General features: G+C 38.8%; 2 protein-coding genes across 9 annotated transcripts in view; one reads left to right on the top strand and one right to left on the bottom strand.

Annotated features, from left to right (window-relative positions):
* The window catches only part of PCCB (propionyl-CoA carboxylase subunit beta), a 99,475-nt gene extending 90,935 nt beyond the window's left edge, over positions 1 to 8,540 (top strand). For 3 of the 4 annotated variants that reach the window (XR_012519242.1, XR_012519240.1, XM_074405884.1), the window contains one exon: positions 6,684 to 8,540. Coding sequence is in view for 1 of the 4 variants with exons in the window: in XM_074405884.1 (XP_074261985.1) it covers positions 6,684 to 6,701 (18 nt within the window). In the remaining 3 variants the exon portion in view is untranslated. The remainder of the gene's footprint in view (positions 1 to 6,683) is intronic. The other variant, XR_012519241.1, reaches the window with a different exon arrangement.
* STAG1 (STAG1 cohesin complex component) overlaps positions 1 to 18,854 on the bottom strand; it is a 417,614-nt gene that overhangs the window by 6,764 nt on the left and 391,996 nt on the right. For all 5 annotated transcript variants that reach the window (XM_074405880.1, XM_074405879.1, XM_003930952.4 and 2 more), the window contains 4 exons: positions 17,807 to 17,955; positions 16,384 to 16,512; positions 6,389 to 6,594; positions 672 to 846 (listed from right to left, as the gene is read on the bottom strand). In XM_074405880.1, coding sequence (XP_074261981.1) covers positions 672 to 846; positions 6,389 to 6,594; positions 16,384 to 16,512; positions 17,807 to 17,955 — 659 coding nt within the window. The remainder of the gene's footprint in view (positions 1 to 671; positions 847 to 6,388; positions 6,595 to 16,383; positions 16,513 to 17,806; positions 17,956 to 18,854) is intronic.

The raw sequence follows: 18,854 nt of genomic DNA, 5'->3' as shown, positions 1-18,854 counted from the left end.
GTAATTCACAGCATTACCTCACTATACACAGAAACACAAGTGAGGAGCTTAGAGAATTTTAAAGTTGGATGGAAAACAATAAATTAACATTTTTATAAGCAAAACACACCATCACTCTCTGCCTTCTCTACAATTTTCTGTGTACTAGAAAACATTTTAATTACAAGCATTGAGAAAAATAAGACCTTGATTCTCTTTTTGAGGGCAACTATTCTCAGAATTTATCAAGTTAGATTTAAAAAATTCTTAATCCATGAGAAGTTTGAGTTTAAAATACAAATGTAACATGACAAAATATTAATTAAATGGATGATAAAGGTAATACAGTCATAAGCTCTTACAGGTTTTCAAGGAAGTAACCTGCATTATCTTCTGGGCAAGTCCCTGAGAAGAAACAGACCTGTGCAATGAAAATGCACACTCAAACTAAAATTAGCACTTGGTAAGACACCATACGTTTAAAGATCTGTGAACTTCCAGGAACTGATATCCCCAACAATGTTTGCGGACTTTTTATAGCTCTTCTCACATAAAGTGCTTACCCTTTGTTTGTGGCTTCATTTCTCATGAATTAAGTGACGAGTAATAAGTTCTCATGAACAAATAAAGTTTTTATCAAATCGTTTCTTTAAATATTTTTTTTTTTGCCAAGACTAATTTTTGCTACTTACTTGTGTAAAAAGTCTGGTTCAGAACCATGTTCAGACTCGGGCTCTTGAATTTGCTCTCCCATGGGCCGGCTGTTCTCCCGCAGTACAGTGGATGTGAGCTGTGGTGCTGGCAGGGGGCCAGGTGTCTGAATCATGGTGTCAGTCCTGTTTAGCCATGTGTTATCCAGACTCTCATCTGTAAAATTCCAGTTAGGGTCACAGAATGTCGTGGGTGGAGTGAACTCTGGTGACAGTTATAGCATAGAGTTGTGAAGAGTGTGGCTCTGCAATTAGAACTGCCCGTTTTAAATCCCAGTTCCACCACTTATTTATATGACTTTGTATAAGTCATTAAACTTCCAAAGCTGAGTTTTCTCATATATACAATGGGGACATCATTACCTAACTTCAAAAGTTGTAGGGACTAAATGAGGTAATGTATGTAACCAATGAATGTTAGCTATCATCACATCGTTATCTCTAAAGTCCCTCCATCTCTAAAGATTCATTCATCCTAGAAGAAGATTGCAGCCAGCCGGAGACCTCTCCTGCTTTTCTTTGCTCAAGCAACAAAAGGCCTATTTCCTGGGCCTGGAAGGGGTTCCAGCAATTAAAGTCTGATTGGCTTTTGTGGAAAAATAAGCAAATCCCTTTACACAACTGGACAATGATCAATAACTTTTTGCCAAGTTATACATGTGGAGATAGGATGAAAGGTACACCATTTTCATGCCTCTGTCTTTCAGAGAAACCTTCCCTGATTACCCCTACACAATCCCCATTTACAATTCTTTAAAAAAAATTTTAAAGATAGAATCTTGCTCTGTCACCCAGGCTGGAGTGCAGTGGTGAGATCTCAGCTCACTGCAACCTCTGCCTCTGGGTTCAAGTGATTCTACTGACTTAGATTATAGGCACCCACCACCACACCCAGACCATTTTTGTATTTTTAGTAGAGATGGGGTTTCATCATGTTGGCCAGGCTGGTCTCGAACTCCTGATTTCAGGTAATCCACCTGCCTTGGCCTCCCAAAGTGCTGGGATTACAAGCGTGCACCACTGCACCCAGGTGAAGATGGTTTATAAAGATTTGAGCAGATTAAAGCATTATTTACAAACTATCCTGATAAAATATTACCTAAAGTTTTTTTTTTTTTTTTTTTTTTTGAGATGGGGTTTTGCTGTGTTGCCTAGGTTGACCTCAAACTCCTGAGCTCAAAGCAATCCACCCATCTCTCAAAGTGCTGGGATTAAAGGCATGAGCTACTATCCTCGGCCAAGTTTCTACAAACATTCTAAATTATTATAAATATGATAAGGCTTCTTAAAAAGTATCACTGCTTTGGTTTTCTTTCTCAAGAATTTTAATCACGATATATAGTATGAATCCCATTGCTTTTCCTCTCCTTAAGTCTCAGAGATGTCTGTGTTAGGTTCCTCCTTTGCCATCGAGCATCCTATTTCTCAGGTTTCTGATATTTTGTTAGACATGTGTACATTCTAGATTGGCTTTTCTGTGCCTGGAAATACCCATTGTCTGGTTAAATTAATTCCTCTTATCTGAAGCTCACTACAGAATCTCTTCTTAGTTAACAAAGACATGTTTCATCATCTATTCATAACACTTCATTCAACATTTAATTCAAAACTTTCATTTTCTATGACACTTAAAATTTTATGATAAAAAGATTATTATCACTTAGGTTCTGAACCTGGTAAACTCATCTGTCAGCTGTCTACTACATGTCATCTTTTCCAGAAAAATTTTCCTGTATTCATTAAAAGTTTGGTCACTGTCAGCCGGGCACGGTGGCTCAAGCCTGTAATCCCAGCACTTTGGGAGGCCGAGGCGGGTGGATCACGAGGTCAAGAGATCGAGACCATCCTGGTCAATATGGTGAAACCCCGTCTCTACTAAAAATACAAAAAATTAGCTGGGCATGGTGGCACGTGCCTGTAATCCCAGCTACTCAGGAGGCTGAGGCAGGAGAATTGCCTGAACCCAGGAGGTGGAGGTTGCAATGAGCCGAGACTGCGCCATTGCACTCCAGCCTGGGTAACAAGAGCGAAACTCCGTCTCAAAAAAAAAAAAAAAAAAAAAAGTTTGGTCACTGTCTATATGTTCCCAGAACCACCTGTGTTTGGTGCATCAGAGCATTGACCATGGTGAAATCAAACAGCCTGTTTCTGTTCTGTCTCTTCCTATCTGCACTCACAGCAGATTAATACCTAATCTGTAGCAACTAGCGCAGTTCTTAGGAAGGCACTTGACAGAAACTTAGTGAATGAATGGATAACTCCAGGAAGAACTCACTCATCTTAAACAGATGCTTCTAATCCTTTAGAGATTCCTCAATGAAAATATTTCTTGTAATACTTTCTCATTTCCATCTCTGAAGGATGAAACTCTGCAGCCTAAGGGTTCTACAATGCAACCCATCTTAATCATTTTGTAAATCTCAAATGACAAGTTTTTTCTTTTTTGTAATTTCTGGTCCACATAAGCTTCTCTTAATCTTGAAAATGATATTGACTGCACCATTAGTGAACATTATGGCTATTTAAATTCTCTAAGCTTTAGTTTCTTTTGTGAAAAATTTAGATAATAGCATTGACTTATAAGACATTTATATACTTACATGTCATTCACTATGTGTCAGAGACAGACTTACGTGCTTTACAAATATTAGTCAAATAAATGATTAAGTGATATAACCCATGTTAAAACATATTCCTAGTACATAGCAAAGATTTGATGAATGTTGGCTAATAAGAATATTACACTGAAGGCTGGGCATGGTAGCTCACGCTTATAATCCCAGCACTTTGGGAGGCCAAAGCGGGTGGATTACCTGAGGTCAGCAGTTCAAGACCAACCTGGCCAACATGGTGAAACCCCATCTCTATTAAAAAAAAAAAAAAAAAAAAAAGAATATTACACTGAAGAATGGCCAGGCTCGGTGGCTCATGCCTGTAATCCTAAGACTCTGGGAGGCTGAGGCATGTGAATCACTTGAGTCCAGGAGTTCAAGACCTAGGTAACATGGTGAAACCCTTTCTCTACAAAAAATACAAAAATTAGCCAGGTGTGGTGGCGCACGCCTATAGTCCCAGCTAGTTGGGGGCTGAGGTGGGAGAACTGCTTAAACCAGGGAGCTTGCAGCTGGAAAACACTCCAGCCTTGGTGACAGAGTGAGATCCTGTCTCTCTAAAACAAACAAACCAACAAACAAAAAACAAAAACGCCAGGTGCAGTGGGTCAAGCCTATAATCCCAGCACTTTGAGAAGCCAAAGTGAGTGGATCACTTGAGATTAGGAGTTCAAGACCAGCCTGGCCAAGATGGTGAACCCCTGTCTCTACTAAAAATATAAATATTAGCTGAGTGTGGTGGTGGGTACCTGTGATCCCAGCTATTTGGGAGTCTGCAGCAGGAGAGTAACTTGAACCTGGGAGGCGGGGGTTGCAGTGAGCCAAGATCAGGCCATTACACTCCAGCCTGGGAAACAAGAGGGAGGAGACCCCCATCTTAAAAAAAAAAAAAAAGGGAAAATGCCTGTAGTCATAGAAAAGTCCAGGCTCCAATATTACAAAGACAAGATTTTACATTTTCCTTCTCTGGACTTTTTAAAAAGACTTTTAAGGCCGGGTGTGGTGGCTCATGCCTCTAATCCTAACACTTTAGGAGGCTGAGGCAGGAGAATTGCTTGAACCCAGGAGGCAATTGCTTGAACTTGCACCACTGCACTCCAGCCTGGCGGACAAGAGCGAGACTTCATTTCAAAAAAAAAAAAAAGACTTTTAAGTCCCAAACCTGTAATTTGAAAGGAAATCTTAAACTTTGTGGAGATGTTGTTAAACTTAACAGTAACATTTATATTAATTCTTTTATTCCTTTTGAAATACAGTTGTTTCCTATGAACTAGAGGTTAAAAAAAGAAAAGAAATATAGATGCTGCCTAGTTTACTGACTGATGCTATATATGAGGCATTACTACACAATGGTAACATTTGGATAATTTATTGAATGCTACCTATGTGCCAAGCACTGTGCTTAGTACTTTGTATGTATTAAATGGTTTATTTGTAGCATCTCATTTAATATTCATCAAGTAACTGACATGAGAAATACTCTGCTCATCCTTCATTTGATCAATGATTGAAACTTAGAGAGGTTAAGTAATATACTCAAAGGTCACATAGCTGGTAGTGAGAAGGCGAGGTATGCATTTTGGAACTCTGATGTTATAATTTATAGGATCATCAATAGTCAATACTGTCTCCCCAATAATGAAAAGAATCATTAGATTTAAATTCAAATTAATTTTGCCACCGATTTTAGCCAAACCTTTAGTGAGTAATTTTTTTAGGCAGCACAGGTTAAGATGCTAAAAGAGAAGAAGTTATAAAAAGAACAAGAGAGAGAACTCAGATCACAGCCCTCCACTTGGTTTGGAGAAAATTTATTAGAAGCATGGAGAAGGGGGAAGATTATTTGAGAAAATATGCATTTTTTCTTTGAGGCTTCTCTTAGTAATTTTAATAGGAATGCTTTGTATTAACAGAGCAATTTTTAGTTGTTTTTTTTTTTTTTTTTAGATATAGGAATACCTACTATTGATCAGATTTTCATGACACTTTAACTTCCCATTCCCCAGAGTCCAAGAGGCTTATAAAACCAGATTTAGCCATTACTGCTTTTATAAATAAATAACGGCCGGCTGGGCATAGTGGCTCACGCCTGTAACCCCAACACTTTGAGAGGCCACGGTGGGCAGATCATGAGGTCAAGAGATTGAAATCATCCTGGCCAACATGGTGAAATCCTGTCTTTAAAAATAGGAAAATTAGCTGGGTGTGGTGGTGTGCGCCTGTAGTCCCAGCTACTCGGGAGTCTGAGGCAGGGTAATTGCTTGAACCTGGGAAGCAGAGGTTGCAGTGAGATGAGATCGTGCCACTGAACTCCAGCCTGGTGACACAGCGAGACTCCATCTCAAAAAAAAAAAAAAAAAAAGATTAAATGATGGGAGTCTCTCTCTGTCACCCAGGCTGGAGTGCAGTGGCATGATCATAGCTCATTGCAACCTCAAACTTCTGGGCTCAAGTGATTCTTCCACCTCAGCTTCCCAAGTAGCTGCGACTACAGCTGCATGCCACCAATTTTTAACAAAATTTTTCTTAGAGATGGGAGTCTCTCTATGTTTCCCAGGCTGGTCTCAAAATTTCCAGCTTCAACTTCCTGATCCTCCTGCCTCAGCCTCCCAAGTAACTGGGATTACAGGTGTGAGACACCAAACCTGGAGGCCGTCACTGTCTTACTGTTCCAACCAAGTGGCAAATTGGAAAACTATTCGGGTGGCATATTCAATTTGCTGCAGAAATCTACCCTCAAATTATCTGTATCTCACCTATGTTAGGAAGAATTTTAATACAATAGTATTGATTATCTTTAAATTTTAATGTATTACAGGCATATAGTATGGGGATTAACTTTATAGACCTAGCTAATTGTTTCCTCTTGCTCTGTCCTCCTTTATGCTCCATGCTTCTTCAGCTTCTTTTTCCTTGACCCTTTTCTGTCTTACTTTGTCTATTCCAACCTTTTGCCTTAACATCTCAATGTGAATCAAATATACAAAAAAATCATGTGCCTAATACTATTACCTTGCTTCAACAGATTATTTGCTACTTTATAAAACCAAGCAAATTGTTTGTCTCACAGTGTAAAGGCAGACTTACCTTCTACTCTTTTTTTATGAAGTGGGGGTCGTCCTTTCTTATTCCTTACTGATGAAGTTTTGCTGCTACTACTTCCACTGTTCACAGACATTCTATCATCTTCACCCCCAGTGACTAATGAATTTCTATAGGAGATGAGTGGAAGCCATACATCTTCCCTCCTTTCCATCATCTGCTCGGTAAGGAATTTCTCTAAGTATGAATGGCTAGAAACACAATAAAAATAGCAGTGATTTTCATGGAAGCAGTTCATATATCACTTACTTTTTCTTAATCTGAGGCTCTCTTTCTGCAGGTTCTGAAGAATAGCTAAGGACACATAATTAAACTGTTAACAATGGTCACCTTTGGAAAGAGAGGGACTGAGAAGTTAAAGTTTTGCTTCACAAATTCCTGGGATACTTAAAAGCAAGAGAATGTATTACCTAACGGTGTGTATATATTTATGGTCTTTCCTATATTCTTCCTGTGCTTTTAAACATCAATGTTAAAAAAAATTGAAGTTTAGCTCAAAAGGTTTATTGAGTTTTCTTATAAAGTGTTCAAGCCAAAGCAGGATTTCTAAGATGGTGGAATAAGGAGGCTGGCATACGCTCTTTCCAGCAAAACAACATTGTAACTGCTAAAAATTATAAAATACAATAATTTAAAGTCTCTGCAAATTGTCTTAAGGGCATACAGCAAATGGAGAAAAATTTATTCAAGAAAATTTGGCCAGGTGCAGTGGCTCAGACCTGTAATCCCAGCACTTTGGGAGGCTGAGGCAGTTGGATGATGGGGTCAGGAGTTAAGACCAAACTGCCAACATGGTTGAACCCCATCTCTACAAAAAAATTAGCTGGGTATGGTGGCACATGCTTGTAATCTCAGCTACTCAGGAGGCTAAGGCAGGAGAATCACTTGAACCTGGGGGGCAGAGGTTGCAGTGAGATGAGATGGCGCCACTACACTCCAGCTTGGGCAACAGAGGGAGACTCTGTCTCAAAAAACAAACAAAACAAAAAACTAATACATTTTGGTAAGAACACAGAAATCTGTAGCATTTGATGTACAACCTGATCCTTTCCCTTGTTTCCTCCTCCCTGTCACTACAGCTCTGTATTTTAGAAACTCTATCTAGTCCAGGCAGGTGGCCAAGAAGATGGGGGTTCCCTCTTTCTCTAGTTCTCAGGCTACCCTGAAAGAAAGAAGCATACGATTTGCATTTCTCGTCACCTCCCAGCCCTGTGTTGTGTAAATTATATTCTGAACAGCAACCAGGAAAAACGAAGCTCCTTTTATCCCACCTAGCCTCCATTCCTGGGGTAAAACATACCCTGGGCACAGCAGGCTGAGAACAATGGAGCCCTGAATGCCCCAACTCAAACTCCCTGTTGATAGATTCCATACCTAGGGCAAGCTGAGAACCAGGAGTTATCCACCCTCTCCCCTGCTCAAGGAGCCAGAGATGTTACTCTGGGAGAAGAGGGATGCTGTTCCATCCCTTCCTATTCTGCCCTCCTCCCCGTTTCAGTGGCATAAAAGTTCAAGTTCTGCCTGGTAGCTGAGGTTGACTATAACGAAGAAACTCTGCAGCTGGAGAGAGGAGTGAGGAGGAAAGGGGTGGTGATGACTTTATTTGTAATTAAATGTAGAAAATTCCTTTCTTAAGGGTGTTGACAACAGAGATCTTGGGAGTGCAAATGAGAGGGTGCTGGTAGTTCTTTGACCCTAGCGGCAACAAATGATAGAGCAAAGCAGCCGGAAGTTCAACAGAGAAAACCAGAGAAAGAGACAGCCAAGAAGAACCTTCCTGGAGTCACAGTCAATCCTGGGAGTTGGACATGTTAACTAACTGACTGTAGTAATCATTTTACAACATATATGTGTATTGAAACAGCATATATACACCTTAAATATATATTATTTTTTAAAAGGATGGAAAAAAGCTTAAAAAACAAAGTGATTCTTCATTTCAATAGCTCCCTTTGATTCATCTGAATACAGCCTACCAAATCCTCCACTGTGCATATGTATCTATATCTATATCTATATATCAGCACTGAAAGAATGCTTTATCACCAGTCTTTGATGGTTATTAATAGGTTGCTGAGCTAACTTGGCATTTCATATGTTTCTTCTTATATGAAATAAAGATAACATTTTATTGTTATTGATCTGCTTAAGTAATTGCTACGCTTAAAGTTTATTTTGTTTATAGGTTTCAAATTTTGTGAACTTACCTGTTTATCCATTAAGCATATTTGGAACAGGTTAAAAAAATAAAATTAACAAAGTCCTGGGAGTTGGGAAAGCTATGTACATATCCTAAGCTGCTTTCACTCATGGGCAAACAAGGGAAAGGAATGAATGAGGCAGACTTGAAAGCATTCCCCAAGCCACACACAGATCTATCAACATAGGGAGGAAGCTTCACTGGCAAAAGTGGTTTAAACACAACCTCTCACCAAACACTGGCTGAACAATAAGCTATTCTTATCCAGAAGCAACTCCTAGGAAGCCAGGCTTAAAACAAAATAATGTGCTTTCCTGGTTGTCTGAAGACTCTGCACACCCAAGGCTGCCCTTCTCGGGAACAATCAAAGAAGTATCTTCCAAGCTGCTAGTCCTTGGCCTACAATGTGGGTCAAAAAAGTAAATACCCTGAATTATGAAAGTAGCTTGCAAGCCATACATATATCTAACAGTAAAGGTTAAACCTAACTGACTAAGGGGCTTAAGCAGAACCTCTGATCAGTAAGTGGCTTATGCTAACCCAGGAGTGACCCCCTCAGTAGCCAAAAGAAATGATAAAAACCAAGGAAAAAGGATCTGAGCAAAGACATCAGAGGCTGCACAAGGCAGAGAAAATAGATTTCAGAGTTTGTTCATCCAAGGAACTAAACAAATAAATGAGCAACAAAAAAATAATATCAATCTCTAGAAGGCAGATAATTAGCAAACAGTAGATATTATTTCATAATATATCATTTTTGCTATATATATATACATATATGTGTGTGTGTGTGCATATATATATATATATATATATATATATATATATTTTTTTTTTTTTTTCTCCTTAGGACAAGGTCTCACTCTGTCACCCAGGTTGGAGTGCAGTGGTGCAATCTTGGCTCACTGCAACCTCTACCTCCCAGGCTCAAGCCATCCTCCCACCTCAGCCTCCTGAGTAGCTGGGACTACAGGCACATACCACCATGCCCAGCTAATTTTTGTAGAGACAGGATTTTGCCATGTTGCCCAGGCTGGTCTTGAACTCGTGAGCTCAAGTGATTGGTCCGCTTCGGCCTCCCAAAGTGCTGAGATTACAGGCGTGAGCCACAGCGCCTGGCTGAACGTCCAGTTTTTCAGAAAAAATTATGAAACATACAAAGAAACAGGAAAATGTGGTGGATACGCTGAAAACAGAGCAAGCAGCAGCAACTTGGCCCACAAAGATTTCAAAGCAATGATTATAAATACAAAGTCCCCAACTTACAATGGTTTGATTTGTGTGTGTGTGTGTGTGTGTGTGTGTGTGTGTGTGTGTTTTACTTTATGATAGTGCTTTTAGCTATGTACATTAATGGTGAGTACCCATGCAACCATTCTGTTTTGTACTTTCAGTATAATATTCAACAAATTTAATAAGATATTTGACATTTCATTATAAAACAGGCTTTGTGTTAGATGATACTGTCAAACTATAGGCTAAGGTAAGTATCCTGCACTTAAAGGTAGGCTGTATTATTCTGTGATTTTTGGTAGATTAGGTGTATTAAATGCATTTTTGACTTACAATATTTTCAACTTATGATGAGGTTTATTGGGATATAACCACATCTTAAAACCAGGAGCATTGTATGTTCAAAGAGCTAAAGAAAATAATATCTAATTAAAAGTGGGTATGATGACAATATCTCTCATGAAATAAAGACTATGAATAAAAAAAAAGAACCAAATGGAAATTATGCGGTTCAAAGTATAATAAAAATTTAAAAATTACTATAGGGCTCAACAGTAGATATGAGCTTACAAAAGCAAGCAACACCACACTTGAAGATATATCAAGATGCCATGTGAAGAGAAGAAAGAAAAAAGAATAAAGAAAAATGAACAGAAGGCTGGGAGCAGTGGCTCACTCCTGTAATCCCAGCACATTGGGAAGCTGAGGTGGGTGGATTACCTGAGGTTAGGAGTTTGAGACCTGCCTGGCCAACATGGTGAAACCCAGTCTCTACAAAAAATACAAAAAAAATTAGCTGGGCATGGTGGCAGGCACCTGCGATCCCAGCTACTTGGGAGGCTGAGGCAGAAGAATCACTTGAACCTGGGAGGTGGAGGTTGCAGTGAGCCAAGATCATGCCATTGCACTCCGGCCTGGCAGCAAGAATGAAACTCTGTCCCCAAAAAAAGAAAAAAGAAAAAAATGAACAGAGCCTGAGAGCAGTATGGGATACTATTAAATATACGGACATAGGTGTAATGGGAGTAACCAAGATCAAGATAGCAGAGGAAAAAGTAGAAAAATTCAGGAGAAATAGCCGGGCGCGGTGGCTCAAGCCTGTAATCCCAGCACTTTGGGAGGCCGAGGCGGGTGGATCACGAGGTCAAGAGATCGAGACCATCCTGGTCAACATGGTGAAACCCCATCTCTACTAAAAATACTAAAAAAAAATTAGCTGGGCATGATGGTGTGTGCCTGTAATCCCAGCTACTCAGGAGGCTGAGGTAGGAGAATTGCCCGAACCCAGGAGGCGGAGGTTGCGGTGAGCCGAGATCGCGCCATTGCACTCCAGCCTGGGTAACGAGCGAAACTCCGTCTCAAAAAAAAAAAAGAAAAGAAAAATTCAGGAGAAATAATAGCTAAAAATGTGCCCAATTTGGCCAGGCATGGTGGCTCACACCTGTAATCCCAGAACTCTGGGAGGCTGAGGCATGCAGATCACGAAGTCAGGAGTTTGAGACCAGCCTGGCCAGTATGGTGAAATCCCCTTTTTACTAAAAATACCAAAATTAACCAGGTGTGGTTATGTGCATCTGTAGCCCCAGTTACTTCGGAGGCTGAGGCAGAAGAATCACTTGAACCTGGGAGGCAGAACTTACAGTGAGCAAAGATTGTATCACTGCACTCCAGCCTGGGTGACAGAACAAGACTCCATTTCAAAAAACAAAACAAACCCCCCAAAAACTCCCAACTTGCCCAATTTGATGAAAAACATAATTTACACATCCACAAAGTTCAACGAACGCTAAATAGGATAAATGCAAAGAGATCCACACATGGATTCACCCTAGGAAAAATGCCGAAAGCCAAGTATAAAAAAGAAGATCATGGAAGTAATAAAAGAAGAGTAGTCGGCCGGGCGCGGTGGCTCAAGCTTGTAATCCCAGCACTTTGGGAGGCCGAGGCGGGTGGATCACGAGGTCAAGAGATCGAGACCATACTGGTCAACATGGTGAAACCCCGTCTCTACTAAAAATACAAAACATTAGCTGGGCATGGTGGCACGTGCCTGTAATCCCAGCTACTACTCAGGAGGCCGAGGCAGGAGAATTGCCTGAACCCAGGAGGCGGAGGTTGCGGTGAGCCGAGATCGCGCCATTGCACTCCAGCCTGGGTAACAAGAGAGAAACTCCGTCTCAAAAAAAAAAAAAAAAAAAAAAGAGTAGTTCATTACAAAGAAAATTCAATAAAATTAATGATTACTCTTATCATCATCTGGCTCACAATGGAGACCAGAGGTAGTGAGATGACATGGTCTAAGTGTTTAAAGTAAATAACTATCGAACAAGAATCTTACATTGCTCACTGTAACCTCAAACCCCGGGGCTCAAAATCTTCTTGCTTCAGCCTCCCATAATGCTGGGTTTACAGGCATGAGCCACCCAAGAGAATCTGTTGCTATCAGACCTGCCTACTAAAGGAATTTCATCAAGCTGAAAGCAAAATGACACCACAGGGTAATTTGAATTTACGTGAAAAAACAAAGAGTGCCAATAAAGGTAATTTGTAGGTAGTAATAAAAGTATAATTATATATTTACTTATCCCTTCTCAACTGATTTAAAAAGCAAATACATAAAACAATATATATGTTACTGAATTGTTGGGTCAGTAACATAGAAATGTAATATATTTGACAATAAGCACAAACAAAGTGAGTGAAAGAGAAGCTGTATTTGAGTATAGGAATGATACCAGATGGCAATTAGAATCCACAGGAAGAAATGAAGAGAACTAAAAAATGGTAAATAGGAAGAGTATTATAACAAACTCTGTAAATACATACTTGCTTTCCTTTCTTTCCTCAGTGCCTATAAAAGATTATCTCAAGTATAATTATAACAATTTATTATTGGGTTTCTGATATATATAGATGGACTATGTATAACAAGAATAGCCAAAAAAGGGAGGAAGGAAATGGATTTATATAGAATTAAAGTTTCTGTATTTCCTTAGAATAAATCAGGATAAATCTCAGATAAATTTTGTTTTATTGAGGTGGAGTCTCACTTTATCACCCAGGCTGGAGCACAGTTGCACGATATTGGTTCACTGCAACCTCCATCACCTGGGGTGCAAGCAGTTCTCCCACCTCAGCCCCTCAAGTAGCTCAGATTACAGGCATGTGCCACCATGCCCGGCTAATTTTTGTATTGTTAGTAGAGATGGAGTTTCACCATGTTGGCCAGGCTGGTCTTGAACTCCTGACCTCAAGTGATCTGTCCACCTCAGCCTCCCAAAGTGCTGAGATTACAGGTATGAGCCACTGTGCCCCACCAGTAAATTTTGATAAAATGTGTACTGTAAGTCCTGGAAAAACAACTAGGAAAATAATTTAAAAAAATACAATTAAAGATTCATTAAAGGAATTAGTATATTACACTAGAAAACATACATTTAATATAAAAGAAGGTAGTAAAAGCAAAAGAATTAAAAAAAAAAAAACCCAGGAGACATATATTAAAAAACAGAAAGTATAGTAGTAGAGAATGTCACATTGAATTTAAAAACACATGATCCAATTTGCTGTGTGTATCTACATGATACACACTTTAAATTCAAAGATACAAAGGCAGAAAGAAAAAGGATGGAAAAAAAGGTGTACCATGCAAACAGTAATCAAAATGAAGCTGGAGTGATTATACTAATATGACACAAAATTGTCTAGAGACAGAGAATGACACTTTAGAACAAGATTCAATTGGTTAGGAAGACGTAACAATTAAAAATGTATACACAGGCTGGGAAAGGTGGCTCATGCTTGTAATCCCAGCACTTTGAGAGGTCGAGGCGGGCGGATCACTTGAGGTCAGGAGTTTGAGACCAGCCTGGCCAACATGGTGAAACCCTGTCTCTACTAAAAATACAAAATTAGCCGGACATGGTGGTGCCTGCCTACAGTCCCAGCTATGCAGGAGGCTGGAGAATCAGTGGAATGTGGGAGGCGGAGGTTGCACCACTACACTCCAGCCAGGGCAACAGAGTGAGACTCTGTCTCAAAAAAAAAAAAAAAAAAATGTATATACACCTAACAAAGTCCTCAAAGAAAAGAAAAGAAAAGAAAAAAAGAAAGCCCCAAAATAAATGAAATATACATGGAACATTCTCTAAGACCATATGTTGGTCCACAAAACAAGCTTAATAAACTTAAAAGGATTAAAATAATACAATACATGATCTCTGACCACATGAAATGAAGAAATCAGTAACAGAAGGAAAATCTGGAAATTCAGAAGTATGTAAAAACTAAAATACTCCTGAATAATCAATAGGTTAAAGAAGAAATAAGTGAAATGAAAAGAATGCTTTGAGATGAATAAAAACAGAAATGTAACATTCCAAAACTTACAAGATACAGCTAAGGTAATGTTCAGAGGAAAATATATAAGCTGTAAATGCCTATACTGAAAAAGTTTTCAAAACACTCCCACTAATACTCAGCACCTGTCTTTGTCTATCATATTACCCCATTTCAGTGCCTGAAACTCTTGTTTGCCTGTTGTTTTTTTTAGAGACAGAGTCTAGCTATTTTGCCCAGCTGCTCTCAAACTCCTGCCCTCAGACAATCCTCCTACCTCAGCCTCTAGAGTAGCTGGGATTCCAGGTGGGAACCAATGAACCTGGCCAACTGCCTGTTTATGTTGTGCCTCCTGCATTAGAGTATAAGCTTTACAACAGTAGCTAACCAGACTAGGTGCTTAATCAATATTTTGTGATCAATATGATATCAACATCTTTACTTGGAACTATCACTTATATTCATACAAGTATTAACTGTCTCTCAAAAATTCTATTTATTTAGAATATTGTTATATTAAAAAAACTGATGAGACAGGCTCAGCTAAAAATAGGTTCTTGGTACATGAAAAAAAAAAGAGGCAACACTCCCACTAATAATCAACACCTGTCTCTGTCTATCATATTACCCCATTTCAGTTCCTGAAGCTCTTGTTTGTCTACCAGTTTGTTTTTTTAAGAGACAGAGTCTCGATATGTTGCCCAGGCTGCTCTCAAACTCCTGCCCTCAAACTATCCTCCCACCTCAGCCTCCGGGGAGTAGCTGTGATTCCAGGTGGGAACCACTGAGCCCGGCCATCTTCATGTTGGTTTATGCTGTGCCCCGCCTGCATTAGAGCATAAGGTTTACAAGAGTAGCTGACCATACTAGGGGCTTAATAAATATTTTCTGATCAAAAGGACATCAACATCTTTACTTAGAACTATCACTTATTTAAAAAAAAAAAAAAGAACTATCACGTATAATCACCTAAGTACTGTCTGTCAAAATTCTATTTACTTAGAATATTATATTTTAAAAAATTAATTGATTGAGACATGCAGGATCATAATCATAGCTCACTACAGCCTGAGCTCAAGTGATAATCACTTCTGGACTCAAGTGATCTCCCACCTGAGCCTCCCAAGTAGCTGGGACTACAGGTGTACACCACCACACCTGGCTAATTTTAATTTTTTTTTTTTTAAATAGAGATTGGGGTCTTGCTTTGTTGCTAGGGTTGGTCTTGAACTCCTGGACTCAAGCAGTCCTCCTGCCTAAGCCTCCTAAAGTGTTGAATTACAGGCATGAACCACTGCGCCCAGCTAGAGTATTATAAAATAGGACTCTCTGTCTTATCAGTTTATAAAACTTAGGTTTCATTATAGTATTATACTCTAGAAAATGGAGTCTCACTCTGTCCCCTGGGCTGGAGTGCAGTAGCTCGATCTCGGCTCACTGCAAATTCTGCCTGCCAGGATCAAGCAATTATTCTGCCTCAGCCTCCCGAGTAGCTGGGATTACAGGCGCACACCACCATGCCCAGCTAATTTTTTTTTTTTTTTTTTTTGGTAGACATGAGGTTTCATCATGTTGGCCAGGCTGGTCTCAAATTCCTGACCTCAGGTGATCCATCCACCTTGCCCTCCCAAAGTGCTGGGATTAGAGGCGTGAGCCACCGTGCCCAGCCTAGAGAAGTTTTCTAGTTTGGTTTTAAATAAAACTTACCCCATCAAGATTTTCTTTTGAAATTACATATACATTTTTTCAATTGTTATCAATAATCAAAAAAAGGAAATACAAAAAATTTTTTTTTGAAACAAGTCAAATAAAATAGAATATAAAACTAAACAAAGTAAGAAAAAAAACCCAAAAAACTAAAAAAACAAAAACAAACAAACAAAAAAACCTAAAACAAAATTAATATAAAAAGGAAAGAAGGAAGAGTTACACAATGGCTAAACCGATGTTCATACATCTTTAAATTGCACAATAAGAAAACATTTCTGTCTGCTTAATTCATATTGCAGATTCTAGGGTACTAAAAGATAAGCAGTGAAACAACTACTACATAAATGCTTGAAGGAAAATTCTAATTCCTTAAAACAAACTATCAGAGCCTAAATTATCAAAAGTAATAGCTAAATGATTAAAAAATTTTCAAAAAATAAACATTAAAATTACAACAGTATCATTATAAAAACCATTTCTCTTTTAATGTGCAACTTACACTGTCTTTTTGTCCTGTCGAAGAAGTTTGGAAGAAAATTCACTTAGTACTTCAAGAAAAGCCAGATTAGGAGGTGGATACTCTTGTCCTTTCTGATTTTGGTATTTAAATGCAAACTCTATGCCATCCCTGAAGTAAAAGAAAATATCAACTTATTTTTCCAGATAGTGTATTCTCTCAATTGGCTAACATTACATAACTATTTGTGAAGGTAGGAAAATCTGACAAATTCAAATAATAAACTAATGTGAATATATAGGACATATTTGTGTTTATCTATAGTAAGAAACTGTAAACTGGGAAATGGGAAAAATATACAAAAAATAGCTACAGAGCAACAAAGTTAAGTTCCTTATTTGTTTTTGTTTTTGAGACAAGGTCTCACTATGTCACCCAGGTTGGAGTGCAGTGGTGCGATTATGGCTCACTTCCTTAACTTCCTGGGCTCAGGTGATTCTCCCACCTCAGCCTCCCAAGTACCTGGGACTACATGTGTGTGTGTCACCAAACCTGGGTAATTTTTGCATTTTTTTGTAGAGATGGGGTTTTGCTCTGTCGCCCAGGCTAGTCTCTCCTCGGCTCAAGCAATTTGCCTCCCTTGGCCTTCCAAAGTACTGGGATTACAGGCATGAGCTACTGCGGCTGGCCCCTAGTTTTTTTAGAGGTAACAAGATACCCTGGAAAGGTAATTATTAATAGACTGCCAGAATATTTGCTTCTTGGAGCTGGTAATGGTGCCAAGCTGTATGAGTTTACTAAAGGTTTTGTTACTTCTGTTTTCACAATAATGAACCCCAATCAGTTTTGTATAGTCTTTACAAAAAATTCTGTAATAATTATTTTTTCAGAAACAGGTCTCTGTTGTCCAGGCTGGAGGGCAGTGGTAGAATCACAGCTCACTATAACCACAAATTCCCAGTCTCAAGTGATCCTCCTGGTTCAGCCTCCAAAGTAGCTAGGGCTACAGGTACATGCCATTATGCCTGGTTCACATTTTTATTTTTTGTAGAGACAGGGTCTTACTATATTGCCCAAGCTAGTCTTGAATTCCTGGCCCCAAATGATCCTCCAGCTTTGGGGTCCCAAAGTTCTGGGATTACAGGCACGAGCCACAGTACCCAGCCTGTGTAATCTCTCAAAACCCATGCCTCCCATCACTGTTTTCTTAGTGACAGACCAGACAATAATATGTTATCAAATTTTGCTTTCTGTACTTTATAAGATGAACAGACGGGTGATTTAAGTAAGTTTTTTCAAATTAAAAATGTCCTCCCAGTTTAGAATCTCTAAACTAGATAATCTCCAAAGTTCTTGTAACTTAAAAGTCTACCAATTATCACTTTAAAAATGGGTCAAATAATAGTTATTTCATTAAAATTCCAGTAAACCAGATTCTGTATAACAAAGTGTTTATCTCACTCACTTGTGAAGTGTAGCAACTGCTTCTCGTGTCTTAATCTGGTCCAATCCAAATGTAAGGGCAAAGCGACGTGCCAATTCTTTAATGCCACTGACATGGGCAGATGTCCTATCTAGGTTGGGACCTTGCTCTTGAACAAGTTCATTAAATAACTGGTAGAAAGAAACAAAGAGGAAAAAACCTATAGCTCAGAATTTTAAAAATTTATTTTCAGAATAAGTAATTAAAAATCATGTAAAAGGTATAAGGTGAAATATGTTTCTCTCCTTGAACTGAACTTTAGCTACTCTGTTCCCTTACTACAAATTGTCTATTACTAATAGCTTAAGTTAATTTTCATGCCAGTGGTGTGACTAAATGCAGATAGAAATTTGTTTCTAATAATAATAATAATAAATACATTCTTTTTTTTATTGAGAGAGTCTCACTCTGTTGGCCAGGCTGGAGTGCAGTGGTGTGATCTCAACTCACTGCAGCCTCCATCTCCCAGGTTCAAGTGATTCTCATGTCGCAGCCTCCTGAGTAGCTGGGATAATAGGTGTGTACCACCATGCCCATCTAATTTTTCAAATTTTTAGTAGAGACCCTGGCCAGGTTGGTCTTAAACTCCTGTCCTGAAGTGATCCACCCTACTTGTCCTCCCAAAGTGCTGCGATTACAGGTGTGAGCCACTGCACCTAGCCAAAAGAACGTATTTTGAGATGGGAAAAAGAAATATATTTATAAAAATACACTACATATTTATAAACATCTATTCTTTTTGTTACTGTTTTTACAGGAATGACAGTATATGAAATATAGGGTTAAGAGCTTTGATTTTTCACATTATATTTCAAACAGGAACATTATGTAGACTATTTGCATACATCGTGCTATGATTTTTCCCACCCAGTAACAAAATACACCAAAAAGTTCTTAAGCTGGGTGGAATTTTATAAATTGCATATATGTTAGCTATTTTCTGTGAAAATAACAACAAAAATGGAATCCTGGAGTACTAGGTAATATACAAGCAATTATCATTCCACTACCAAATCTAAAAACTTAATTG

Source organism: Saimiri boliviensis, chromosome 9 (genome assembly GCF_048565385.1).
Source record: "Saimiri boliviensis isolate mSaiBol1 chromosome 9, mSaiBol1.pri, whole genome shotgun sequence".
NCBI classification, from domain to species: Eukaryota; Metazoa; Chordata; class Mammalia; order Primates; family Cebidae; genus Saimiri; species Saimiri boliviensis.
The sequence above is the reverse complement of the archived record's forward strand: the minus strand, read 5'-3'. Positions and strand labels throughout refer to the sequence as shown.